General features: G+C 36.9%; 9 protein-coding genes across 11 annotated transcripts in view; 4 read left to right on the forward strand and 5 right to left on the reverse strand.

The window, feature by feature from the left end:
• Positions 1-4,981: 4,981 nt before the first annotated feature.
• LOC137574229 (uncharacterized) lies at positions 4,982-6,397 on the reverse strand. The gene is made up of 2 exons (XM_068286402.1): positions 5,295-6,397; positions 4,982-5,235 (listed from the first exon to the last, which is right to left on the reverse strand). Exons 1-2 carry the CDS (start codon positions 6,330-6,332, stop codon positions 5,224-5,226), a joined length of 1,050 nt encoding a protein of 349 aa, XP_068142503.1. The 5' UTR covers positions 6,333-6,397; the 3' UTR covers positions 4,982-5,223.
• A 425-nt stretch (positions 6,398-6,822) lies between these two features.
• Positions 6,823-8,238, forward strand: tzn (tenzing norgay). Of its 3 annotated transcripts, none has more exons than XM_068286284.1 (2): positions 6,823-7,142; positions 7,270-8,238. In XM_068286284.1, exons 1-2 carry the CDS (start codon positions 6,956-6,958, stop codon positions 8,124-8,126), a joined length of 1,044 nt encoding a protein of 347 aa, XP_068142385.1. In that variant the 5' UTR covers positions 6,823-6,955; the 3' UTR covers positions 8,127-8,238. The 3 variants fall into 3 exon arrangements, with proteins under 3 accessions (XP_068142385.1, XP_068142386.1, XP_068142388.1); XM_068286285.1 differs by having other exon boundaries at positions 6,826-7,025; XM_068286287.1 differs by having other exon boundaries at positions 6,856-6,875.
• Positions 8,239-8,357: 119 nt separating this feature from the next.
• LOC137574146 (cystathionine gamma-lyase-like) lies at positions 8,358-11,098 on the reverse strand. The gene is made up of 6 exons (XM_068286283.1): positions 10,893-11,098; positions 9,651-9,847; positions 9,503-9,593; positions 9,099-9,369; positions 8,711-9,038; positions 8,358-8,653 (listed from the first exon to the last, which is right to left on the reverse strand). Exons 1-6 carry the CDS (start codon positions 11,034-11,036, stop codon positions 8,503-8,505), a joined length of 1,182 nt encoding a protein of 393 aa, XP_068142384.1. The 5' UTR covers positions 11,037-11,098; the 3' UTR covers positions 8,358-8,502.
• Positions 11,099-12,969: 1,871 nt separating this feature from the next.
• Positions 12,970-13,526, forward strand: LOC137573695 (coiled-coil-helix-coiled-coil-helix domain-containing protein 7). Its single transcript, XM_068285690.1, has 3 exons — positions 12,970-13,142; positions 13,200-13,298; positions 13,357-13,526. The coding sequence occupies exons 1-3, from the start codon at positions 13,098-13,100 to the stop codon at positions 13,471-13,473; spliced, it is 261 nt and encodes an 86-aa protein (XP_068141791.1). The 5' UTR covers positions 12,970-13,097; the 3' UTR covers positions 13,474-13,526.
• LOC137573694 (distal membrane-arm assembly complex protein 2) lies at positions 13,495-14,482 on the reverse strand. Its single transcript, XM_068285689.1, has one exon. It carries the CDS (start codon positions 14,379-14,381, stop codon positions 13,530-13,532), a length of 852 nt encoding a protein of 283 aa, XP_068141790.1. The 5' UTR covers positions 14,382-14,482; the 3' UTR covers positions 13,495-13,529.
• A 63-nt stretch (positions 14,483-14,545) lies between these two features.
• Pitslre (cyclin dependent kinase 11B pitslre) lies at positions 14,546-21,283 on the forward strand. The gene is given in 5 exon segments (XM_068285691.1): positions 14,546-14,871; positions 17,941-19,267; positions 19,269-19,390; positions 19,425-20,400; positions 20,469-21,283. Coding segments are annotated over 5 exon segments (3,078 nt in total). The 5' UTR covers positions 14,546-14,806; the 3' UTR covers positions 21,057-21,283.
• A 477-nt stretch (positions 21,284-21,760) lies between these two features.
• Positions 21,761-23,185, reverse strand: Pex16 (peroxin 16). Its single transcript, XM_068285966.1, has 2 exons — positions 22,962-23,185; positions 21,761-22,874 (listed from the first exon to the last, which is right to left on the reverse strand). Exons 1-2 carry the CDS (start codon positions 23,071-23,073, stop codon positions 21,958-21,960), a joined length of 1,029 nt encoding a protein of 342 aa, XP_068142067.1. The 5' UTR covers positions 23,074-23,185; the 3' UTR covers positions 21,761-21,957.
• A 318-nt stretch (positions 23,186-23,503) lies between these two features.
• Positions 23,504-24,655, reverse strand: LOC137574100 (vacuolar protein sorting-associated protein 26C). The gene is made up of 3 exons (XM_068286218.1): positions 24,549-24,655; positions 23,697-24,486; positions 23,504-23,638 (listed from the first exon to the last, which is right to left on the reverse strand). The coding sequence occupies exons 1-3, from the start codon at positions 24,609-24,611 to the stop codon at positions 23,538-23,540; spliced, it is 954 nt and encodes a 317-aa protein (XP_068142319.1). The 5' UTR covers positions 24,612-24,655; the 3' UTR covers positions 23,504-23,537.
• Positions 24,656-24,780: 125 nt separating this feature from the next.
• The window catches only part of cmpy (crimpy), a 67,481-nt gene continuing 67,067 nt past the window's right edge, over positions 24,781-25,194 (forward strand). The window contains exon 1 of the mRNA XM_068286077.1: positions 24,781-24,846. The gene's annotated coding sequence lies outside the window, so the exon portion shown is untranslated. The remainder of the gene's footprint in view (positions 24,847-25,194) is intronic.

The following is a 25,194-nucleotide window of genomic DNA, read 5'->3' on the forward strand; positions in this document are numbered from 1 at the left end:
GATGATGATGATGATGATAATGAAGAAGAAGAATAATTCATCTAATGGCATCAAATTTCAATTACACAAAATGTGTGACATGGCAAAGGTGACAAATCCACAAAAAGGCTAAACAGAAGGAGCAGCAGCAGCGAATGCAGGAGACGATTATAAAGGGGATTGTGGAGAGGGGAGGGTAGACAGTAGCAGCAGCAGCAGCATTTTTCAATTTTCCTCTTGTTGTTGTTGTTGTGTTTATTGTTGAAAAGAATTCATTAGGAGGGTTGTGACAATTATTTTATTGTCACCCTTGAGAGATTTGTCACAGGCAACAGATTTGAGATCACATTGGGAATTATTTGATTTTGTTGCGTGAATAATGTGAATCTGAAATCTCAAGAGAGACGGAGAGGGGATAACAGGTGTATTCTATTGCTAACCCCTCTCCCAACCTACATATACTCCACCCTTAGCAACGCCCCCTTTTGAAAAAAAAAAAAAAGGTGTTCCCTCTAATTGACCGCTATCGAAAGGCTTATGTAATCGCATCATCCTCATAGCTAATTCCCTTCTGGAGCGGGGGGGAATCACGTGTCAGGACTTAGACAGCTTTAAGCTGGTTGTAGCCTGTCATCGGGACTGGCAAGTGAATAAAATAATAAAGCTTTTGCCTCGTGCCTTACCCCCCACTGCCTCCTCCTCCTCCTCCTTCTCATTCAGTGAGTAACGGTAAAGTTTTGTCTCGACGCGTTTTTGGTTCCCACAGTGTTTCATATTTAGTTGCTGATTTAAGCAGATTTTTTTTGTTTTTGCTTTTGCCTCACTCTTTCCCCCCTTTCCCCCTTGACTATGGCTAGAGTTGGAGTTTGGTTTGGTTGTCTGATATTACAAATAATGCAATTCGGCGACCGGACAGTGTGTGTGTGTGTGTGTGTGTGTGTGTGTGGAAGTGTATGAATGCAACACATAAAAGGCAAGGGCATTAGAAACTTCATTAGTCCGATTCATAAAGAATTTGATATATCCAGTAGCGGATCCTCGGAGGAAAAATGAGGGAAATTTCCAATCCTAAAATCGACAATTTAACTCTGAAGCTCTATATACAAAGATGATTCTACCTTCTAATTGTGAGTTAGATCCGCCACTGGATATATACTGTATATAGAGATTAAATGATCATGATATTGCGTAACACTTTTGGATCCATGAAACTTAGTTCTTCTTCTCATTATGCTGACTTTCGAAGGTAATTCCCCATCCAAAATGTTCTTTATCTACAAAAATTATTCACATGTATCCAGAATTGGCCTTATTTGGACAATTGGAAATCTGAATATTTAAATTTGACCAAAGAATTTACAAATTTTAAGGTACTTAGTCCTTGGTGAATTAACTCTGTATTATCCTAAACCCCCAAGATAACTGGAATTCTGATCCTATAGATTTTTCAATAATCTGTCTTTTAAAACTAATTTCAATCCGATCATGATCACGATTTTTTTTTCCGAATGTGGACAAAAATTTAGTTCTCGAGATTAGAATGCAGATTGAAAGACATTATTCTTATTGAAAAATTAAGATGTGATGTTTTCAAATGCTTCAAAAATTGACTTAATTAATTAACTTTAAGGTTTATTGGAAAATTTGTCTGTTCCTTGTCATTTTTGGTCTTTGCTTAACAAATGTATTATAGTTAAACAGGTGTTTTCTTTGAAGAAGTTGTAGATCTAAGCAATCTAAGATAAACTGCATACCAAATTTCATTTTAGCCCTAGTATTTGTTTTTGTATGTAATTCTTGAGATCTTTTGCTTTGACGCCGTTTTACGATACCAACTTAAGCTTAAATACTTTTTTTATCAACGTATGAAAGTAAATTGAATTTCCCTTCAAATGGTACATGTTTTATAAAAATCCAACAAATATTAGATAGATTTCATAGCCCATCATTTCTAAAAACCAGATAAGCATTTTCATTTTCAGAAAACTGACTGAAATTCGGCAAAGTTTGAAACTCGTAAAGTTAGAAGTTTTTGAGAATTTTTTAAATTATGTTTTTTTCAACAATGATTTAATCTTCTAGAGAGTAAAAAACTTTTTACAACGTTCAGAAAGGACAGGAGGATCCTCATAAGTTCTTTCGTGTTTTAAATCTGAATTTATGCGATATTGAAATTTTTATAATAAACAATTTTAATGTGTTATTTTATAGTTTGGCAATAGGAATACAATTTGGGGCCAATTTAAGATTATATTTCAATAAGGTCCTTTTTATCGCCTCCCAAAAATAGGCATTTTGCCCATCCTTTCTTTCTCATGCAAAAGGACGATTGGTAGGTAAAAGAAGATCAAGATCCTAACTTATGTAAGTAATACGACTGATAGGATAATTTGTCGACAGTCGATCATGTTTTAAAGCCATAAATCCAAGGTATTGCCAAGTTTTATGCCCTTCTTGCCCTCGTTTTTGCACTGAACCTATACTCTATGTATGTATGTACGAATATTTGATATATCAAATGTCATATTTTATCCATTTGCCTAATGATTATTTTCTTTATAACGACAAGAGCCATGAGTCTGAGTTTAATAAAGAAATGAGAGAGATAAACAGAATTGAATATCAAACCAAAAATCGTTGAATGAATACACCGCTCATTCACTTGAAGACTAAGCTGAATATTTATATGAAATTTTTGTAGAAGAAGTTATGCAAAATGACTCCAACCAGACAGAGACTGTATAAGATAAGATAAGATGGAACTTGTTATCAGTTAGTTACTACTTCCTGTTGGATAATATTTGCAAGGATTTGCTGTTCCGTTTTTCTCACTGGTGATGCGATTCCAGGTATTTTCTTATGTAAGTTTCTTCAGAGAATGTCCTTTTTTTCGAAAAACACTTAAGAATGCACAAGAGTTTTTAATCTCGTCTCGCTTGTCTCTTGCTTGTCCCTTTAACTGTCACCCTAGCCAAAAGTTTTGCCTTTCTTTTGCCCTTTTTGGAAACGTTGTTGATTTACACATAACTTCTTACATAATCACTTGTCGTCTACTCGACATGGTCCATTGTCTGGGTCGATGAGACGCGACTGCCCACAAATTGCAGTCAGGAACAATCGGGAGCAGCAAGGAAGCAACCTGCTTAGATAATCCTTGAGTTTATGGTTTGAAAGCAAACAGCTTATAAGATAGAAAGAATGAGGGAGACAGAGACAGCTAAGTGTATAATCGCAGAATTCTGAACAAAAAAGGTTTGTAAACTGTGTCTCCCTGTCGATCGAGCGAGCATTCTATTCATTCATTCATTGATTCATGAATGCCCAAGATTACAATGGCTAAGTTTTCATTATCCGCCCCTGATGATCGTCGCACAATAATGGGCAAACACTTTGGAATTCAGGGATTATGAGAGAAGGTAAGAGGACATATACATACATACATACACATTGTTGTAGGAGTAACAGATTGTGTCTACTGATTTTTCGCACCTTTGGAACAATTTGAGTTATTTATAAATCACAGCAGGAAAAAACCAACAACCAACCAAATTTGGTACCCAATTAATATACTTCAGCAATTAGTTAACAACAAAAATACCAAAGGAAATGAAGGAAAACAATGTTTTTGAGAAAATGGAAACATATGTCATTATTATATACAGCATTTTTACAGCTAATTGGGGTAATATTCTTTCCCTTTCGCTTTCCTCAATGCTCATTCAAGGGGTGAACTCAAACTGAAAGACGAGAACCTCATTAATGAAAGCTTCGGATGACCAGCACAAAAAAGATAAATAAGTCGAACCAAAAAAGTTTGTCTCACTATGTAAAATGAACTATTTATTTATTTATTTCGATTTTCATTTTGTTTTCTCTAGCACAGTTGCCCAGAGATTTGAATATGATAATTGAGTTCGTTTTTAAAAGAAATTCTTTCTGAGAATTCGAAGCCTAATCCCCATGATAAATATCATGGATACTCTTGCAAAACGTAAGGTATATATAATTTGTTCTACACTCAACTCAGGTCCGAATACATGTGACTTTTGCCTTGATTCTGTTAGTCGAGAATTTATAGTTTTCCGAATGAAAGTCAAGGAATGTGAGAGAAGAAAGGGCATTTGAAATTCGGTGCTGCTTGTGTTTTGTCTATTCATTTATTTATCTAGATCAGATTGATTGATTTCTGCCTAAAATTTTGCAAAGGAAATGAAAGGATTTTGAGAACAGCAAATGCCTTTCTTCATACTTTTGTTACCCTTTCAACACGTTTGGCCCTCTTGTTGGCCAGAGATCGTGCAGAAGCAGAGATTTCTAAGCCGAAAAGAAAACTTATAACTTAATCAGAGAGACATAAATTATTGATAGTTAGACAGATTGATTTAAAGTACTTTTCGTTTCAAATATGTATATTGACTTTAAACTACTTAACTACTCGATTGAATGAAGGAACTACAAACTATTCAACTACCCAATTGAATGGAGTAGTTACTAGTTAAAGTTCCAGTAATTAAAACTCCAAACAAGATATTAAGTTTATTTTAATTCTTAATTACTTCTTTAACAAATCTCAAGAAAAAAAGTTTATGTAAACTAAAGGAATTGTTTTTAACCGCTTCATTAAATGAAATTGTGGCCAATAAATGAATATTCTCGCGGGATGCAATTAGCTGATTTTATTTGAATTTTTGTGGACATATGCTGAGAATCTGTTCCCCGTTGCCACACCACAAAATGAGCAAATAAATCATAAATGTTTCGCTATCGTTTCATTCAATGTAATTGAGCTAACACACCCTTAAATCTCACCAAGAGCCAGACCATTAGCGAGGAACAGGACCAAGACCAAAACCAAGTTCAGGACCAGGACCAGAGACCAGGTCGTTATGGCTACACATTTCTCTGAACATACCAAAAAAAAAAAAAAGGAAAAAAAACAGAAAACACTGTGTAATCCGATACGGAGCTGGTTTTTGTTACCTTTGTTTTTCTCCTCCTTCTCTCTGTCCCTCACTCTCTCTGTCACTCACTCGCTCTTCCCCCCTGTTGTTATGCGTAAGATTGGGTGTTGTCGAGCAATTTGATGAACTGCTCCCGGATAGGGATGGAGGGAAATTTCAGATTTAAGGGTTGCCCGCGCAAGCTCCTCCCACATTGGAACATATTGGCAAATGGAACAGGCAAGTTGAAATTTTATTAAAAGGTCAAAAGGAAATTTGAAACAGCAACATGAACAGAAATCAGTTAATTAAACAACTACTTAAAAAGAATTGAGATATTTGAGATTAATAATAAGTGTGTGACACAAGTCATACTTTGTTGGAATGTCCTTTCTCTTGGCGATAATTGACATTAATCAGACGAAGACTTCCGCCCACAGTGGCCAATGGTTTCATAAAGTTATTCAGAGTCTCGGCCACTGGTTCCAATATGTCGCGCATGGAGCATAGAATATTGTAAAGGAATATCATGGGTGGCTGGAGATAACCATTAAAGATCACCGTCAATATCGGTTTTATCAAATAGTCCGACGTCATATGCAGTAGGCCCACAACTAAAGAATTGACCAAAGAATATAATAAAAAGCGATAGCATTGCAATATAAAGGCCACAATAAAGGCAACCCCAATGTGTAGCAGACCAAAGAGTTCGGCCCAGAAATGAGTAGCATAGGTAGTTGCCCGATCGGCAATTATAATGGAATTGATTTTGGGATGTGTATCGGTGGTGCTTAAATAGTCGGCACAGCCATGCTCAAAGGGATAAATGCCAATGCAAGTGTGACGCACTGCCTCCTTTTTATTCCAATGCGGTTCGGGCAGATCATCGATGATATTCATTTGGCCCTTTGTTTTTGGCGGAGTGCATTTGCACATGTTGTCCAAGGTAGCTACCAGACGGGACCAGTAGCCAGCTGTTTGTCCTGAGGCCACCTTCTCTGATGCCTTGTTAGCCTTGAGTTTGCTATGCGACTTTCTTCTAGGCGGTATAATCATATGCGGTAGCTTCTTCTTGTGATAACGTTGAAATTCTATGCGATGCGGTTGACTTTTAAATGGACGTTCCTTGGGGGCAGCATGAGCCTGCATCTCGTAGAGAACATGCTGAGAATTACTGGAAACTGTGGTGCATTCCGTACTCCTTTCACCACATTCACCCTCGTTTTCGAATACGTGATAGTTCGTCATTTTCGCTTGAGCCGGAAAAATTTCCGAATCACTGGATGTGCTCTGTCGCGGCAAAGACAGAAAGTTCTTCAATGGGGATTGCAATTTGGCCGTTACACCAACATGATGAACTTCAATCAGATGTGACTGCGAATTGGTTATATTTATATCAGTTGTTTCGGACATTTTTTTTTGTAAATTTTCTTTCTATTTAAAGTGTAAATATTATCATTAATTGAAAACAGCTCTGACAAAAACTGCTTGTTGTTTAAATAAAAATTTAAGAATACCGATGTTTACTTCATTACATACTTAAATGCTCAAAATGTTGCGCAATATTTGATTACAGTTGAACAAAAAACACAATTTTATAAATTTGAATTGCCCGCCAAACATTGCATATGGCAGAATTTTCCTTACGCATATGCACTTCTGGCAACCCTTTGATTAAGTGCTATTCAAATATCGATAGTGGGCACCATCGAGCTTTAAATTAATAACCACCTATTAAATTGTATTTTAAAACACTTTATAAAAAATTCGTAACAAATTTCAAAGTTTGTTTTTTCTTTTCTTTACACATTTTTTCCCTCCGATAAAACTATCTAAAGATAACTATCGATAAAACGATAATCAAAAAATTGTCCACCAACGAAAGGACTATCGATTTTTTGACCAACACTAATTTTGAGCTTTTTCCGGCATTTTAGACGAAAAAAAAAAAATCAAGTAAATAATTTTAAGTCACCCGTCCCTTTCAAATAAATTCATTTTCGCTTTAGCCAAATTTTGCAACGAATCTCTCTTCAATGTTATCATCCGCCTGGCGAAGTGTTGCAAATAGCGTCGAGTCACAATTAACGGCCGCATATTTTCGAGGTTCGATACGGAGCAGTCGAGCTCCGATTTGCTCATTTGGTGCTGGGATAAGCATAAGCAAACGATTTCTGGTTTTGCAAATCTGTTCAAGTCCAAGTCGCAGAAGTCTCGTCAATTGTAATATATATATGTGTATATGTATTTGTGTTATAATCTTATCTAGTTTAGTTGATGTTGTTGTTGTTGGTTATCTGTATATCTGTCATAATTTGCAATATTGTTTTCTGTTCATTTTTGTTGGCAGTTCAAAAGTTACGCACCGTTGGTTTAAGAGGCATGCATAGCACTTTGGAGGATGTGGCATTAGCCGGCATGCAGGTGAAAATCTTGCCAGCCCTTCAGGATAACTACATGTACTTGATTATCGATAATAAAACAAAAGAGGCCGCTGTTGTGGACCCCGTGGATCCCGAGCTAGTGATTAAGACAGTCAAGGAGGAAAAGGTGACCTTGAACAAGGTGCTAACTACACATCATCATTGGGATCATGCAGGTGGCAATGAGAAACTGGTTAAATTGTGGACTTCTGGCGAATTGAAGGTCTATGGCGGAGATGATCGCATTGGAGCTCTAAATGAAAAAGTTCGGCAGAATGATACCTTCAATATAGGGTCACTGAATGTAAAGTGCCTATCGACGCCATGTCATACCACTGGACATATTTGTTATCATGTCACAGCAACTGATGATGGAGCCGCTGAATCTGGTGCTGTTTTCACCGGCGACACTCTCTTCCAAGGCGGTTGCGGTCGCTTCTTCGAGGGAACACCCGAGGAGATGTATGAGGCATTGTGCACTAAACTGTCAGCTCTGCCCGATGGCACCAAAGTGTTTTGCGGTCATGAATATACACTCCAGAACATGAGCTTTGCTCGTCACGTTGAGCCTGACAATCAGCTGATTCAGCAGCGTATTGAGTGGGCCAAATTGCGTCGTGCCTCACAGGATCCAACTGTTCCGTCAACCATAGGAGAGGAGAAGTCTTGGAATCCATTTATGCGTGTTCATGAGTCCACAGTACAGAAGCATACAGGAAATACTACCAATCCGATAGAAACTATGGGCAAGTTGCGCAAAGAGAAGGATAATTTTAAGGCCTAAGAAGCTTTGGAAACGCTAATAGTTAATTTTCTTAAATCGTTTCATAAATTGTGATTAGAATGTAACAGGAAAAAATATAAATTGTTTGGAATTTTACAATATTGCAAAGGAATTTGAATAATTTTTTCTAAACTAGCCGCAGAATCTGGTCTTGATCAAGAAACTATCCAAATATCAATGATTTTGTGTCTAATGGGGCGATATATTTCCAATATCTAAAGCTTAATTCAATTCCAATTAAACTTTTAGCCTGATTGGCAACTTGAAACAATTTGTCTCTACTTTAATTAAGGGCATATAAAACGTTTTAGACAACAGAATGTTGTACTGTTACAAAGCATTTAGCACTAGAAGGATATATGACATTTTTTGACCTTTAGGCTTTAGCTGCAATATCTAAAGCTAGTTGAAGATCACTTATTAAGTCCTCAGAGTCCTCCAGGCCGACTGACAAACGTATTAGGGCATCAGTTATTCCCAATTTGATTCTATCTTCAAGAGGAACGGATGCATGCGTCATTAGAGATCTAACCAAAATTAAAAATTTCAATAGAAAATATATCGGGAATTCTACTCGAACATACGGTAATTCTGCCAAGCTTTCATATCCTCCGAGACTTTCAGCTATGGTGAATAACTTGAGAGCTCTTAAAAATGCTGTTGAGTGTTTTAAGTCGCCTTTAATATAGAAAGAGAACACTCCGCTATAGCCATAGGTCTGTTGTAATGCAATCTCATGCTGTGGATGTGAGGATAAGCCTGGATGCAGAACTTTATCCACGAACGCATGGGATTCTAGGAACCTGGCGATTGCCAGTGCATTGCTCTGATGCTTCTCCATGCGAAGAGAGAGTGTTTTAAGGCTGCGATTCACTTGGTAACAATCAAAGGGCGAGGGTACAATCCCACACGCTGAAATCGAAACGGGGATAGTTTAACTAAATAGCGTCTTAATGAAATTTAAATACAAACAATTCTGTAAAAACTTCAGGCTCTGATACAGTTTATCAGAATTCATTGTAAGGCCACCCATGACCACATCCGTGTGGCCATTCATATACTTGGTTAACGAATAGCAAACCAAATCAGCTCCCAACTCGAGGGGTCTTTGGAAATAAGATGTCAAGAATGTATTATCCACGGCAAGAGTTATATGATCACCGATTTTATGACAAATAACGCTTATTGCCTTGATATCTACAATTGTGATCAAAGGATTTGTAGGCGATTCGATCCATACAAGCTGCAAACAGAGTATAACATTTCAAGTGACTATATCCAATAGCTCTCCAAAGAATGGTTGGTTAAAAAACTATGTTTAAAGAGTTCTTACCAAGATCTTATACTTATTTACGAATAATTTTTAAGCTATATACCTTTGTTTCGGGCTTAAATGCAGCTTTAAATGCCTCTAAGTTGGTTGGATCAACAAATGTAGCAGATATTCCAAAACGAAATGTAATCTGCCTAATATATGTATAATATATATGAAATATATAAATCAAGTATTTAGTCTACTCTCACCGAATTAGCCTATTGGTTCCACCATAGATATCATCTCCAACTACTATATGATCTCCAGCGCTTAACATAGACATCACTGTATGTATCGCTCCTAATCCAGATGAGAAAACTAATCCATATTTTGCATTGTCCAGAGCAGCTAGACATGTTTCCAGAACCTTGCGAGTGGGATTGCCACCTCTAGAATACTTAAAGCCCTGTACAAAAGAAAACAAATTATCAATTATAGATTTTCAATATTTTAACAAGTGTCTAAGAAAGGCTCTTTAAATATCGTGTAGATCCTTAAAGGTTCGTTATTACAATGACTCCCACCTTTAAATTTATAGGAATGATAAGAAATAATAATACAAACAAATGTGATAATTGCAAGGGTTTGTGAAATTCATATGCCCAATGTTTGATAATATTGCAAAAAAAAAAAAGAAAATAAGTTTGTTTGTATATATGTATATTGACCTCTTGGGGAAAATAACCTACCAGGTGTTAGGTAAACGTGACAATTATATAGATTTTTATTACCAAAGCACTTAAGAGTGATAAAACTCAAGTATTTTTCGAAGTGAACATCTGTTTGCCACAGTAGGGGATATATTTAGGGATTTATGTACGTATACATATTGAGGTATCTTTAGAAAGTATATTTTAAAAATATTTGATATACATATGTATTACATGTATTAATATTAAGCTCTAACGTAGTAAATTCTTTAGATATTTACTTAGGAAGAAAATCAATCCAGAGAAATGTTTAATTAATTTGAGGTTCACTTTTTACAAGCTTTGCTTATATGTTATTTGAGTCTTGTTGTTAGTTGCAAATGTTTAAATTTTTGTTATAAATAAAGAAGATGATATATAGATTTGGACAACGGAGTGATTTATATTTAAACTTTAGAATAATACCTAGGGGAGGCTAGTGTAAAATATTCCGTTATAAATACACTTTCTCTCAAGATGGTTTTTGCCAAGACAAATGGATAAACTTTTAATGCATTTCAAATAGATTACATTCCAAAAACGTGATTTTCATACATTATTATGAGTCATATATGTAAACAAATCAAACAAATTTTATTTTTAGGATAGTTTCGAGTCACTCAAAGAACACTAAAACAAAAACAAAAAATATATAATTTTTGTATATGTATCTTTGTCTATGGTATAAATATTTTGTAAGCCATTAACACAAAGCTCCTAAGGCGGTATTTACTTTATTTGTTCAAATTATTTTGCACTTACATCTTTTTCCGGGGGAAAACTCTGTTTAAAATTTGTGCTTAATGATATCAGAGGAATGACAGCATTGCTATTCCATTGCTCTGGTTCTTGACCCGCATGAATGGATTTGGTGGCGAATCCTTTAGGTTGAACTCTGAAAGACATTTCGATCAAAAGAAATACAGTGTGTGACTGTCCAGAGATCGGCAAAGAACTAAAACGATTACAAATGATATATGTAATAATAAGAAGTACTCCGCAAGCAAAACCGTTTCACCCAATGGATCTATCGATAATTCTGACAGAGAGTAGATCGGATGAGTTATCTACATACATAAATGTGTAAAATGATAATATATCTACGTAAGTTTAGCGACGCTGTTAACAATGGTGATCGATGGACTTATCGAAATCTCTGCCCTCAAAATCGATGTTTGGAATGGGGCGTAGGAAAAGGGGATATTACATGTGCTCACCAAAAGGGATTTGTATACAAACGTTTACCCCACAAAAAAAATATGAAATATGTTGTAGATATAATATATTGAATATAATATGATTTAAGGAACAAAAGAAACCTCCAAATGCATGGGCCGACGATTAGAAACCACTAAAAATTTAAATTAATGATTAATCTAACAACGTAGCAAGCCCGCCGCTAATAAGCAGCTATAGAGTTAAGCTAACTTCTTACTTGCAACCACACATGTATTTATATGTACATACATACATATGTAATATATACATTCATACATATGCATGTAATACGTCATACATATACATATTACTATATATGCACATACATACATAAGTATATATATGTGTACATAGATGTGTGCATATGTATCTATGTATGTAAATAGATGTGTGCATATGTATATATGTATGTACATAGAGGTGTACATACAAATGTGAACATTAACAATTCCGTATCCATTCACCTTTAATTTGCATGTGTACATATGTATGTTTGAAATGTATGTATGTACATTTTTCTTATTTATACTTGAAAACGCATGCATACATACATACGTATGTACATTGTATGCACAATAATATGTAAATACATATGTATGTATGTACATTTGTCTATTTATTATCATTTACCGTTCAATGCGCATTTGCAAATGGATATGTATGTACTTATGTATGTACATATGTATGTACTTACTTAAATATTTGTACATACATAGTTACATACATATATACGTACATATTTACATATTATTGTGCATATGTATAGTATGTATAGTATACATAAATAAATGTAAATGTATATATGTACAAGCATACATACATACATATGTACATATGTACATATGAATGAACGTACATACATTTGTCTATTTATTATTATTTACCGTTGAATGCGCATGTGCAAATGGATATGTACATACATATGTATGTATGTAAACATACACATCTATATACTTACGTACATACAAATGTATGTACATATATGTACTTACATACATACATGTATGTAGGTACATTGCGTTTTCTTATTCTCCATTAATTCACATGTGTACATTGTGCATGTACATACATATGTATGTATGTTCATACAAATTGTATATTATATTTAATACATATATTTTCGTAAATGATCTCTGTTTTATATTTTCCTTAAATTATATTTAATATGTTCCTTTAATTGTACTATTTTATGATTTCATTTTACGTTTTATCTTTGCCTTTAAATATAATATTTAATGCTTGCATTTTCCTTAATGTTTAACTTTTTCCCATAATTAGATTATTTTAAATACATATGAATATGTATGTATGAAACATTTGTAGTTTATATTATTATTGCTTATACAGGTGCATACATTAGTATTTAACTACTTTTTATTTAATATATTTAATGTTTAATTTGTGGGGTAAATGTTTACCCATAAACCCCCTTGTGCGAGCACATGTAGTAGGCCCCTTTACTACGCCCTATTGCGAGCAACCTTTCAGTGAAGCCTATCGATATCCATTGCTAACATATATCGATATCAACATTTCAGTCATGGCAATCATTTCGATTAAGTCTATCGATCATCATTCCCAACATATACATGGCATAACATTTTGGCCGGCGCTGAGTTGATTGTCAAATACGTTTCAGCAAAAAGTTCGTTAATAATCGTTCATCTCTAGGATTTCAGCTTCAATTTCTGGCAACTCCGTTCCTTACAAAACAAAACAACTTTTTTATATAATTTTAAACACATTTAAATGCCTCGCAATCTAAATGCAGAGCGGGACAATCCTTGTCTCAAGGTAAGTTTACCATTAAAAAAGAAAGAAAAAATATGATTATTATTTCCATTCGTATAGGAGCAAGAGCTGTCGTTCAAGTGTTTAAATAAAAACAACTTTGACCGGGACAAGTGTGAAGTTTATTTTGCCAATTATAATAATTGCAAAGAGTTTTGGGCAAGTTTGATAAATTAAACCACAATGGTTATTGAATATTTTGACATTTCCACAATAGAATAAAATTCGAGCTGATCGCCGGGGCAAGGGCATCGCACCATATTTGCCGCCCATTGAGGAGCGTGAAGCGATCAAGGCGGAATACATGAAGGCGAAACCTCCAAAGACCTCATAACAAAAATGTAAAAACTAAATATTTATGTGATTATATTTGCCATGTTAAGGAAACATTTAATTTTCGTCTTCTTGGTGTATAACATTAGATGCGACTATTTTAAGTGGGGCGAGTGCGACTTCCAGCATAGCAGTCGCCAATTCCATCTCCAGACTTTCTTTAGGATCATTGAGAATTAACAATTTCAATGAAGGCAGACGATAAAGGCAGGATAGGCCCTCGGCCGTAATGCTGGTGCCTGAGAGATCCAATACCTCGAGGCGTGGATATTCACTGCCCGAAACACGGTCCAGGCAAAAGTCATCAAAGGTGGAAACGTTGTGAAAGGATAAAAACTTTAAGTGATCGAGGCATCGCAGATTTTCCAAGCCTTCAAAGTATAGGATCATATTATCGCATCGTAAGGCTTCTACCTTAAAATCGGGACTAAATTTATTGGGTAAACTGAATTCGCCATCCTCTGTGGCTCGGTGCCAGCGCCGTTCCTCAGTAAATTTGACTGCACCACCGCGATAAAGTATAAAATGTGCAGCCGCCAATTCAGGTCCCAAAATCTTGTGTCTTTCTGGGATGAACTGTTGCATGTGCCGTTCAATTCTTTCCTTTCGCTTGTCCCACCAATTTCGCAGATTTGAAGGACTTAGGTCAAGAGGTTGCTGCATCATTACTATAAAGTCGGAAGTCTGTTCCGAATCGGAGAAGAGCTTCAGTTTGCTATTCCAGTCCTCTGGCCGGTCACCAATTGGCTTACGCCAGTTTAGTTTCTGTTTGTCAGCAGCCATTTCCTCACGGATTCGTTTGACGGTGCTACTCAGCTCATCTTGACTAGAACTATTGGGCTGCTGATGGGTTGATAAAAGTCGGCATGCTCGATTTGCCAGGTGTCGCGGACGTATTAATTTTAACATATTTGCTGACAAAATTTCTTATTTAATAATAAATTTTCGACTATTTTAATGGCAGCCCAAGTGTGACCATATTATTAGAGATGGGTATGTTTGATTTAACAGTGTGAAAATGAGTTGTTACAACAGCTGTTAAATAAAATTAAAAAAGTTGGCATCCCCTAACTGGATGTCGCCATTTTTTTTCCTTGCATCAAAACGTTTTAATTTAAGAAAGAAAAAAAAAACAAAGTAAACCGTAAAATTCCACCGATAATTGTTACTAAATATTTTCAAACAACTCATCAAGCCCTTGGAAGTAAAAGCAGCAACAGCGCAGCAAAAAAACAGGATTTGATTCTTACATGTGACTCATTTGTTGACTGGCAGTGTGAGAGTCCAAGAGATAAATTGGAGTGCAATTCTACCCATATCAATATCATCACAGCATGGTCAATTCGTCAGGCAGCGAGGATGGACAATGGCGTAGCCCCCAAATTGGCCACTATCTCAGGTGTGTACAGTAAATTGTGTTGAAAACAACAATTGTAAGGAAACTACTTTACATACATATATATGCTATATGCGAGTCATTGAAAAATTGTTGCTGCATACACACGCACACACACACACATTCATGGAGACAGCGACGGCACATCAGAGGTGCCCAGTTAGCGGATTTGCCGCCAAAACGAAAGAACAAAGACCTTTTTAGAGAGAATATAAATGAAAAACATTTACCTTAAACTAAACAAACTTGGTTTAATTTCTTTTCCTTTCTTTGGTTCATTCTACCAATAATATTATAGATCAAATTTGATTCGTTTTTCAAACAATGTTTTCCCAAATTCTTTATCCTAGTGTCTAGCCGAAAACCGATTTTGGAAGTTTGAGTTTTTTGTTTCTTACTGCATTCGATGCATTGTTTAGCTCTTTGACAAAGGTGACAACACTAATGTTTTATCCTTTTGTCCTTTAATGTGTATGAGTCTGTCTGTGTGTGTGTATAGGTGTGTAGGTGGATGAAACAATTTTTTTTCTTGCTCTCATTCCGTTTTCATTATTCGACGACAAAAGCTAAAAACAAGTTGTAATTGTAAATTAAACAAAAAAAATCAATTCTCCACTTTTACTTACATTCCATCCTTCTTATCCTCCTACACACACATACAACTTTTTTCCTCTTTCTCCTTTTCCTACCTACATTTCTTGTGCTTGCTCATTCTTTTTCTTCCTTGTCCCTTTCTACTTTATATGTTTGCCAATAACAAAATAAAAACCAAAACAAAAAAGAATGTACTAAAAGCAAACAAAAAAAAAAAAAAAAAAAAACATTTTTAAACAAAAAACCAATTTACTGAGAATTTATTATTGCAAATTGCATTTGGAATTGTGCTTTTTAATTTACTTGAGTTTTTTCATTGCAAATAGGCCAAAAAGTGTGTACTTGTCCCATGACCGAGGCGCGCGATGGCCAAAAACAACAAAAACTAATAATCATATAAAACCAAAAAATCAAATAAAAACAAGAAAAAGAAAGAAAAATCAATCAAAATAAACAATTAAAACAACTGCAAACAATAAAAGAAATGCAAAACAAAAACAAAATGAATAAATAAAAAAGAGAAAAACGAAATATGTGCTCTCGCATCAGCTGCTGCAGTGTCTGGTCCTGGTCCTGGTCTGGTCTGGTCGTAGATGTACACGAATCTTCTCAAGCCAAGCCAAGTTAACATCAATTAACGGTGAACTCTGTCTCTCTCACTCTGTCGCCTGGCGGTAAATTATCAACAATTCAAAATCAACAACAACCCAAACAAGAAAATCAACAAAATATTTCCAATTTGATTCTTCTAATAATACAATTAATTACTCTTATTTTTTACAAACAAAAATCACACACACAAAAATCCCGCAAAACAAATATCAAAAACAAAAACGAAAAAAAAGAACTAAAATCCTTTCAGCAGGTTGCGCAGTCCCTCCAGTAAGTGTTTAACATTTTACAGCCCTTGAGATGATGATTGTGTGTATATTGCTTCAAATTCAAAAATCAAAAATGTATGAGAAACGTATGTAATTGCTTCCATTTATGGGAATAGTTGTAACTGAATTGACGAAACCACAAGTGGTTCTTGTATGAAAAGGATTCTTCTTCCCACTTGCCCAACTCTCAGGTAAGTATCAAATGTGATATTCGCTTTCAGCTGTTTCTCTCTCTCTCTCTCTTACCTTATTCTATTCAAAGAGCAGTAAACGAACGAGGCGGAGAACAAAAAATTGCGGATTCCCATGCACTGAGCAAGAGAAGGAACTTCAGATTGTGATTGCACCTGACATATTAGTGTCTAGGCCAACTGATGAATATCGGGGCCCAGTAAATTATTTGCTATCCATTATTGTTTTCCAATGTGTCTCATATTAGCCGGGATTTTAAATACGCAAAATAACGAGCATTTCCTTCGAATAAATAGAATTAGTATATATATATATTTTTCAAACGCATGATACACCCTTTTGGATTAATGTAAATTCGTCTCAAAAACAGTATAATTTTCCTCGCTATTTTTCATAATCTATAGTCTGTTTTTTTTTTCTTGACAATGTTGTTTTTTTTTTTTTTTTTTTTTTATATAAGTATTTGCATGATCAAAAACAAAAGTCGCTACAATTAATAGCCAGTTTAATTTTTGAAAGATTTAATTCCTTGTGAATTCTTAACTTTTATTGTAGTGATTAAAAATCATTCCTATAAAATACAAAAATATGATGGATAATAATTTATTGAGTCTCCTTTAGTTGGCCTATTCACAATGACATTTTGAGCCAATCTGGGGACTCTTTCTGCTTTTGAGAAATACATAAATATCGATTGCCATATTGTACAGATTTTTGTTTGCCTTTCTAACGGGAATCAAGAAATTCTATAGCACAACTATTTTGATGCATGCCACAACAATTATATAAAATTGTAATCAAATCTCCAAATTCCAATGAGCACAAAAAATAAAAAAAAAGAAAAGAATTTTAACTGAAAATGCTAACTAATCAAACTTGTAAATCAATCCTAAACCAATTTTAGGCAATGGAAAATGAATAATTTTTTTGTTTTTAAGATTTCAAGATATTTTCCTTTACATTTGTGCTTTTGATCTTTCTCTCTACCTTCCACTATTCTCACCAACACCTACGCCCTCCGCCTCACCCCTGAATTTTTTTTACCCAGTAATAATGGAAAAATTACAATTTATACTTTCTCTACTTTTGTTATTAAAGGAAATGTTTTCAGGCAGAAAAAAGAAAATGAATTATCTACAAATTAGTTTGTTAAAAGGTCTCTCTCATTCTACGCAACTTTTTCCTTCTCAAGGGCACAATGTAAAATGTAAACTACTTGCAACAAGACTGCAGCAACCCATCATATGTACATATATATATATACAATAGCCAAGACGGCATGGCTAAATCGCGATCCTCGGTCAACAACAACAACTTGTGCGATGATATGAAAAACGTTTAGTGAAAAGTTTTCCACAAATTTAGGGATTTACTTAATTTAACTTATTTTTAATTTTTCTTTTAGTGCCGGCGATGATGACGAGCACGAAGGAGATGGAGATGCCCTGTATATACAACCGCCGCAGGCTAGCCGGGATTTGTCGGCAACACGGCGTGAGAAGAAAAAACATTCCCGCGAGCGACGAAGACACAAGGATAGAGGAGAAGATGTAGGAGGAGGAGGAGGTGGTGAACATCGTTATGGAGATTATCGTGCTGCACGAGAGGAGCAACACTATCATCATCATCATCATCGGCGAGAGCGTTCTGGAGGTGCAGTCGAGCCATCTAGACATCATCATCATCATTTACAAGCTCATCCACAAAGCTATCATTATGTAGTACCGAATGCTTTGCCACCGCCGCCACCACCATCGCATCATCATCACCAGCATCAGCATCACCATCATGGCATTTCTCGTATCCAGAATCCACGAGGAGGAGATTCTTATCATCATTCCTACGCAGCAGCAGCAGCAGCAGCTGCCTATCATGGCACTAGTGCCCGGCATGCTGATTATCCAATGGAAGAGCCACCGCTATCATCATCAGCTGCAGCACCAAGACGGACCAAAGATGCAGAAAGTCTTGAGCAAGATTTGCGATCTCGCTTGCTCAGTAAACGGCATAAATATGTCAAGGACTATGAGGGCAGAGGAGAGATACGCAGCAGCAGCAGCAGTAAGGAGGGTCGTGGCGACAGGGAACGTGGTGGCAGGAGCAGCCACAAGCAGAGGCATGAGCGTGTTATCGAGTTACTCGATAGTCCTGAGTCAGTGCATCCACCCAAAGGAGGCAGAAGAGGAGTGATGGAACAACAGCAATTAAGCAGCAGTAGTAGAAGAAATTTACATGAAGATCCCGAATTGGTGGCACGAAGAGAGAAACTTTTAGCCGCCGAGCGCGAGAATCGGCAGAGGAAACAAACGGCCAGAGAGGAATTGGAGGCCAGACGAGAGCTTCTGTTGCGGGAAAGGAATGAACATCAGATGACTTCGGGTGATGCTCTCAGTCCCTCAAAAGTGGCGGCCAGTGTGACGGCTGGCTTGAATATATTCAAGCGAAAGAGCTACGAAAAGGATCAAGACAAACAAAGGAAGCGAAGAAAAGCCGGCGAGCAAGGCCCACAACATGAGGATAAAGAGGAGGATGATGACGATGACGATGATGATGATGACGAAGATGATGATGATGATGATGATGATGATGATAGTAGGGCTCATGCCGTGGGTGCAGAGGACGACAGGGAGAGCGAGAAAAGTGATTCCGAAGACGATGAAGACGATGAGGACGACGATGATGACAGTAATGACAGTGCCAGCGATTCGAATAGCGCGGAAAGCTATGAACATAAAAAAGAAAACCAAACGGAAAAACAAATCACAGCTGCAGCCCCAACAAGACAACCAAGAAGACAATGAATTACCCGATCTGCCAGACAGTCCGCTGAGCGTGGGTGAGCTCTGCAAGTCGCCGCCCAAAACAAAAACAAAAAACCAAACCCAAGCATCAGCACAAACAACGCTCTCATTCGGTTAGCTCCTCCAGTTCCAGCTCTTCCTCCTCCTCGAAATCCAGTCGTCGCAGCAGTCGTTCCCGTACCTCGAGAAGCCCATCCCGCTCTAGCATAGAGGAGGGTAATGCACGATCGCCTAGTTCGAGCACCCGTAGTGAGGAACGTGGCATGTCGCAGCAGGAGGAAAACAAGCCATTGCCTGTTAGCGAGACAAAAGCTTTGAAATCATTGGAAGATCTGCCACCGTGTGATGACAAAGGTGTCCCCCTGCCCAACTATTATCCTGGTGTCCAGGGATGCCGATCTGTTGAGGAGTTCCAATGCCTCAATCGGATCGAAGAGGGTACCTATGGCGTTGTCTATCGCGCCAAAGATAAACGAACCAACGAAATTGTTGCCCTGAAACGTCTCAAAATGGAAAAGGAAAAGGAGGGATTCCCCATCACATCGTTGCGTGAGATTAACACTTTGCTTAAGGGACAACATCCAAATATTGTAACTGTACGGGAAATTGTCGTTGGCTCCAATATGGATAAGATATTTATTGTTATGGATTATGTTGAGCACGATTTGAAATCACTAATGGAAACGATGAAGAATCGCAAACAGAGCTTCTTTCCTGGTGAAGTGAAATGTTTGACTCAACAACTGCTCCTGGCCGTGGCCCATTTGCATGACAATTGGATCTTGCATCGCGATTTAAAGACATCCAATCTGCTGCTCTCCCACAAGGGTATCCTGAAAGTGGGCGATTTTGGTTTGGCCCGCGAATATGGTTCGCCTTTAAAGAAATATACCTCTCTGGTAGTCACATTATGGTATAGGGCACCGGAATTATTACTCTGCTCGCCAGAGTACTCCACGCCCATTGATGTATGGTCGGTGGGCTGCATATTTGCCGAATTTCTGCAAATGTTACCTCTATTCCCAGGCAAATCCGAGATAGATGAACTCAATCGCATTTATAAGGTGAGTTTGTCAAAGCATCAAAGACTCCATTCACTTATCTAACTTATTGGTCTTACTTTATTTTGCAGGAACTGGGCACACCGAACGAGAAAATCTGGCCTGGATATAATGAGCTGCCTGCTGTCAAGAATATGCTTAGCCAGAACTCACAATTTACCGAGTATCCTGTCTCACAGTTGCGTAAACATTTCCATGATAAAACATCGGAGGCGGGTCTGGCTTTGCTTCAGGGTCTCTTAACCTATGACCCGAAACAAAGACTGACCGCTGATGCGGCCCTCAAGCATGGCTATTTCAAAGAGCTACCCCTACCCATCGATCCATCCATGTTTCCCACCTGGCCGGCAAAAAGTGAGCTAGGGGCGCGCAAGGCTCAAACTGCATCGTCACCGAAGCCACCATCGGGTGGTTCCCAATTCAAGCAATTGGGTAAGGATGAGCCTATTGCCACACAGAGTGGAGCAGCAGGCGGTGGTGGAGGCGGGATGGGCTCCATAAATACCGGCAATAAACTATCCTCGGGCATAATAACGGGCAATAAGAAAAGTGGCATTACGGCTGGTGCAACGGGAGCAGTCAATACAGGATTCGTTCTGAATGCGGGTTTGACACAACGCCAATTGGCCATGGGCCCCGGTTTCAGTTTGAAATTCTGATTCCGGCTGGGATTTTTGGTTTGGATTGGTTTTCACTCAAACCTCATCCCGCTGCCGCCGCCGCTTCTCCTCTGTTCCCGTCCCTACACATATTTTTTTAGCCAATTTTCAATTAATTGTTATGTATAGAACACATAGTCATGTAAGTCGAAAACTTCGTTTAGTTGTATGTAAAAATATTGTTCCAAAAACAAAAATTAATTTAAAAAAAAAAAAAAAAAAAAAAACAAATAGATCGCCAATGTGAAAAAAAAAAAACAATGTAAATTGTAAATGTTTTGTATTCTTGTAAGTAATCCATATAGCTATCTCACTCATTCTTGTGATTTGAATTGTGAATGTGTATAACATGGAAAGAAATCTGGAGAGCTTCAATATTAAGTATTGGAATGAAAAGACAACGAATTTTCCTAGATGTTTCCCTAAGCATTTATATGCACTTCTAAGATGTTGCTTTATTTGGCTCACACAGCTTTTCCGCTATATTTTTGGCAGAGATTGAATAGAGGCAATATATCTATCCATATATCCTCACCCAGCATATTATGTGATCTTTAAACTAAACTAATCAATTTCGAATCTCTTTTCTGATTAGTTATAAATGAGCTCGTTGTCTAATCCGAAATGACTGTTTTGTTGGGATTGGAAACATATTTTATATCACTCATATGCTTTAGGCTCATATAAAAAAGGTCAAGACAAAATTTTATGTTAAAATGCAAATTTGTTTTATATATAATATAAGTACTATATATATATATAAACAATTTATTTTTGAATTAAAAAAATACATATATCCATCATCCATCCATTCATGCCATGTCAACTTTACAACTTAAACTAAAGGAAATACTCGCTGCTATTTATCCTGCTCCTGTTTGTTATAAATTATTCGATATTTCTATGTGGACCACAAATAGAAATATATATTTTGCCACGTTGGAATGTAGTCACGTAGTGGTCCAGCTACTACTTTGGCAATGGGTACCCTTTCGGCGACAAAACCCAAAATTCTATTGATCTTTGACTCGGTATAGTTCTCATAAAATGGAGAGCGTACCAAGTAATATAGAAGATTGATGCAACGACGGCTCAGTTCCAGTTTCTGTTGCTGTGACATCAAGTGCCGATGCTGACGATACAGGTGTACACTGTAGAGGTCAAGGCTGAGGGCAATGGCATATTGTTTCCAGCTGCGACGACCAAACACGCCCATAGAGAGCAAATGAATTAGTGGTTTCGATATATACAAATATTCGGCTTGCATCAGTTCTCGGGGTATTTGAGTTTTAGCCGCCTCGGCGTTATCTACATGAAGCTTAAAGTCGCGATATTGAATGGGTGGAGCGCCCTCCACTTTGCGTATTAAACGTCCAGATCGCTTCAATTGGAAGGTAATGGAATGCTGGGAGTGAACAGAATTCATCGCCTGGTTTTCGTCTGTCACCACAGGCTTTTGCTTCTTGAGGGCCCTACGGTTGAGTGTGGCAATCGGTGGTGATGTTATTATATCCGATGTTGAATGCCGCAGAATGAAGAATCTTCCGGCTGCCTTGAAGATTTGAATTAGGGCAATAACCAGCCATCGGCCAGTCTGACCAAGCAAACGTCTAGCTGATATCTCAATGAACACCTCACTGTACTCAAGTGTGGTCAGAGTGACCTTTAGTCGATAGCAAAGTTTAGATTGCCGCTGGAGTACAGAGTCGGTACTATTCCGTCGACGCGATTTCTCAATGATGCGATCATTGTAAAAGACCAGCATGTTGGACAACGTGTAGACCAGCTCGGATACAACATTTGAGGAGGATATGCGACCTATGGGAATTGCATCAGAGAGGGAATAAGCGTTAGCACATAAGGGCTCTCAATTTGTTTAGTTAACTTTTTGTTCTTATCTCTGACCTGCTACGAAATATGAGACCCATTTGGCTGTGGTCTCAAAATCACCAACCATATCGGGATTTTTGGCTACCCAGGATTCGTAAGATTTCAGAATATCCTTTAAACTGTCCATGTTTTATTCTGTTTTTATCGTTCGATTCGTAATATTAATTAAAATAAAAATGGGAATAACTAAAATTGAGTTGCGCGTAAATGAAATCCAACCTGCTGTTACAGAGTTGCCACCTAATTCGCTACTGACCTCACCGTGATGCAACCAGGGCTGAGAAGCTAGTTTCATCACTAATAAAAATTTCTTTCGTGTTTAAATTCAGTTCTCAATAATTTGGGCATATTTTTAATTTGTTTAAAGGTATGATAATAAAATGATGATTATTGAATTAAACAATTTTAATATTCGATTATGTGCATTTTCCATATTATTTAATAAAGGTTCCAACCTTTTAGTCGTCCACATTCGATTTTTAAATAAACATCTTGTAGTTAGTTAGTTTATTAATTAAACTATATATATGTAAGTATATAATAATTTTTAAACGTAATTTAATTTAATGTACAATTTATTTAATAAAAAACTTAACAATTTATATTCGAAGTCAAACGTTTCAGAGTGATTTTAAAATTCTCACTCACAGTATAGTCCTCTTTAAAAACTACAATTAAATTGAGTTCAAACTCTGAAAAAGAAGACACAAAGATTAATAGACAGTTTAATATTAATTTGCAATAACAAACCAATTTTAAAGTTCTTTGTTATCAAAGTGGGGCATGTGAACAGTCGAGGTAATACCATATGTATAGGTAATTCCAATTTCGGCATAATATTTCCATCGCTAATCTGTATTGTTTGAATTTCTGTGGCATCTTTGGAGTATCCTTCGTCGCATCCACAAGTTTCCACGCGTACCAGCTGAAGGTCTATGGATTTGATGGCTGCCTCCGTATGCTGGACGATTATGTGTCCTGTAAGTGGTTCGGTAACACAAGATTCGAGTCGATCTATACTGCCCGTGATAAGGAATCGAGGCATAGACAAACGCTCCTTAGCCGTCGATGTGGCATTCTTTGGCAACGAATCGGGACTCAAACTAAATGGCACCGCTTTGCGGGCTTCGATATCACTTTCACTCAGTTCTCTGGGTTTGTATTGCACACAAAATTGTTGAATTTTCTGCAAAGATTTGCCAAGAAAATTCCTCTTCACATCACATCTGAGTTGATAGTTGATGCTAATGAAGACTCCGTGATATGTTTCATATAGCATCTTGGGCTCCTTGCGGCAAACTAAAGGCAACTCGAAATGAAACTCAGAACGTCCAGGGCTCAGTTTGCCTGGCGCCGCCAACTCTAGGCTGGTCTGTAGCAAATTGATGGGTTTCACCGAATTATAGAAGGCATCGAAAACACCCACAGTTTTACTACTCAGCTGAAGGTTGACGACCCCCTCGAGAGTTAGGAAAATGCCTTCGTGTTTGGTTTCTGTTTCCGGAGGACACTGAAATTGAACGCAGCCCAGCAGCATGTCCTAGAAAAGAAAAACAAAAAAATTCAGTAAGAATTTGCTTGGTTTTACATTTGTTTGTTTACATTCTCATGGTACACTTTATTTTCTCTGTTTTTTAATTTAATTTCGAAATTTATTGCATTCATCTCTCTTTGGTTGTTTGGCCGTCGAGCGCAGCTGATTTCCTCGTATCAGGTGGCAGCTCTGTTAAATTCAAACAATTTGTATTAGTGATGCGCGCGTGGTAAACGAGTATTCTTGAAGAAATTATTATATTTACATTTTAAAGTGATAATGTTGTAAATTGAAACCTACTAATCTTATAGTTTTCATCTAAAATGTTAAAAAGTGCTCATCGTTCTTTTGATTTTATAACCTAAGGTAGGTAATTCGATATATGTACATACATTTGTATATCGTCTCATCAGAAACACTTAACGGCACGTTAAAGAGATGGAAAGAGGGGGGATCGACGTAATAAAAGAAACTTACGTAAAACTTTAACTATTTAACTGATCGTTTAATAGTTGATTTTAACTGATATTCATTTCCACTGTTTATTACTGGTTTCCCCCGGGGACTTCAACGGGGCGGTGTGCATATTTGTACCGAGCCTTTTAGTTCCGACAAATGTGTGATCTAAACAATTACATATGTACATACATACATAAAGAGTTGCATTTACATATGTATGTATGTATTTGCATGTACTTGTGTATGTACATATGT

Source organism: Drosophila tropicalis, unplaced genomic scaffold (genome assembly GCF_018151085.1).
Source record: "Drosophila tropicalis isolate 14030-0801.00 unplaced genomic scaffold, ASM1815108v1 contig_443, whole genome shotgun sequence".
In the NCBI taxonomy this organism is placed as follows: domain Eukaryota; kingdom Metazoa; phylum Arthropoda; class Insecta; order Diptera; family Drosophilidae; genus Drosophila; species Drosophila tropicalis.

Excerpts from the sequence above, each read along its gene's own strand:
- tzn (XM_068286284.1), top strand. The coding sequence starts at position 6,956 with ATGTTATCATCCGCCTGGCGAAGTGTTGCAAATAGCGTCGAGTCACAA. Across the intron at positions 7,143-7,269 it reads TCGCAGAAGTCTCGTCAATT|TTCAAAAGTTACGCACCGTT; the intron begins GTAATATATATA and ends TTTTGTTGGCAG.
- Pex16 (XM_068285966.1), bottom strand. The coding sequence starts at position 23,073 with ATGGACAGTTTAAAGGATATTCTGAAATCTTACGAATCCTGGGTAGCC. Across the intron at positions 22,875-22,961 it reads GGTCTCATATTTCGTAGCAG|GTCGCATATCCTCCTCAAAT; the intron begins GTCAGAGATAAG and ends CAATTCCCATAG.
- LOC137574146 (XM_068286283.1), bottom strand. The coding sequence starts at position 11,036 with ATGTCTTTCAGAGTTCAACCTAAAGGATTCGCCACCAAATCCATTCAT. Across the intron at positions 9,848-10,892 it reads GTTTTCCCCCGGAAAAAGAT|GGCTTTAAGTATTCTAGAGG; the intron begins GTAAGTGCAAAA and ends TCTTTTGTACAG. Across the intron at positions 9,370-9,502 it reads CATTTAAGCCCGAAACAAAG|CTTGTATGGATCGAATCGCC; the intron begins GTATATAGCTTA and ends CTCTGTTTGCAG.
- LOC137574229 (XM_068286402.1), bottom strand. The coding sequence starts at position 6,332 with ATGTCCGAAACAACTGATATAAATATAACCAATTCGCAGTCACATCTG.
- LOC137573695 (XM_068285690.1), top strand. The coding sequence starts at position 13,098 with ATGCCTCGCAATCTAAATGCAGAGCGGGACAATCCTTGTCTCAAG. Across the intron at positions 13,143-13,199 it reads GGGACAATCCTTGTCTCAAG|GAGCAAGAGCTGTCGTTCAA; the intron begins GTAAGTTTACCA and ends CCATTCGTATAG. Across the intron at positions 13,299-13,356 it reads ATAATTGCAAAGAGTTTTGG|AATAAAATTCGAGCTGATCG; the intron begins GCAAGTTTGATA and ends TTTCCACAATAG.
- LOC137573694 (XM_068285689.1), bottom strand. The coding sequence starts at position 14,381 with ATGTTAAAATTAATACGTCCGCGACACCTGGCAAATCGAGCATGCCGA.
- LOC137574100 (XM_068286218.1), bottom strand. The coding sequence starts at position 24,611 with ATGAATGCAATAAATTTCGAAATTAAATTAAAAAACAGAGAAAATAAA. Across the intron at positions 24,487-24,548 it reads ATAAAGTGTACCATGAGAAT|GACATGCTGCTGGGCTGCGT; the intron begins GTAAACAAACAA and ends TTTCTTTTCTAG. Across the intron at positions 23,639-23,696 it reads AACAAAGAACTTTAAAATTG|AGTTTGAACTCAATTTAATT; the intron begins GTTTGTTATTGC and ends CTTCTTTTTCAG.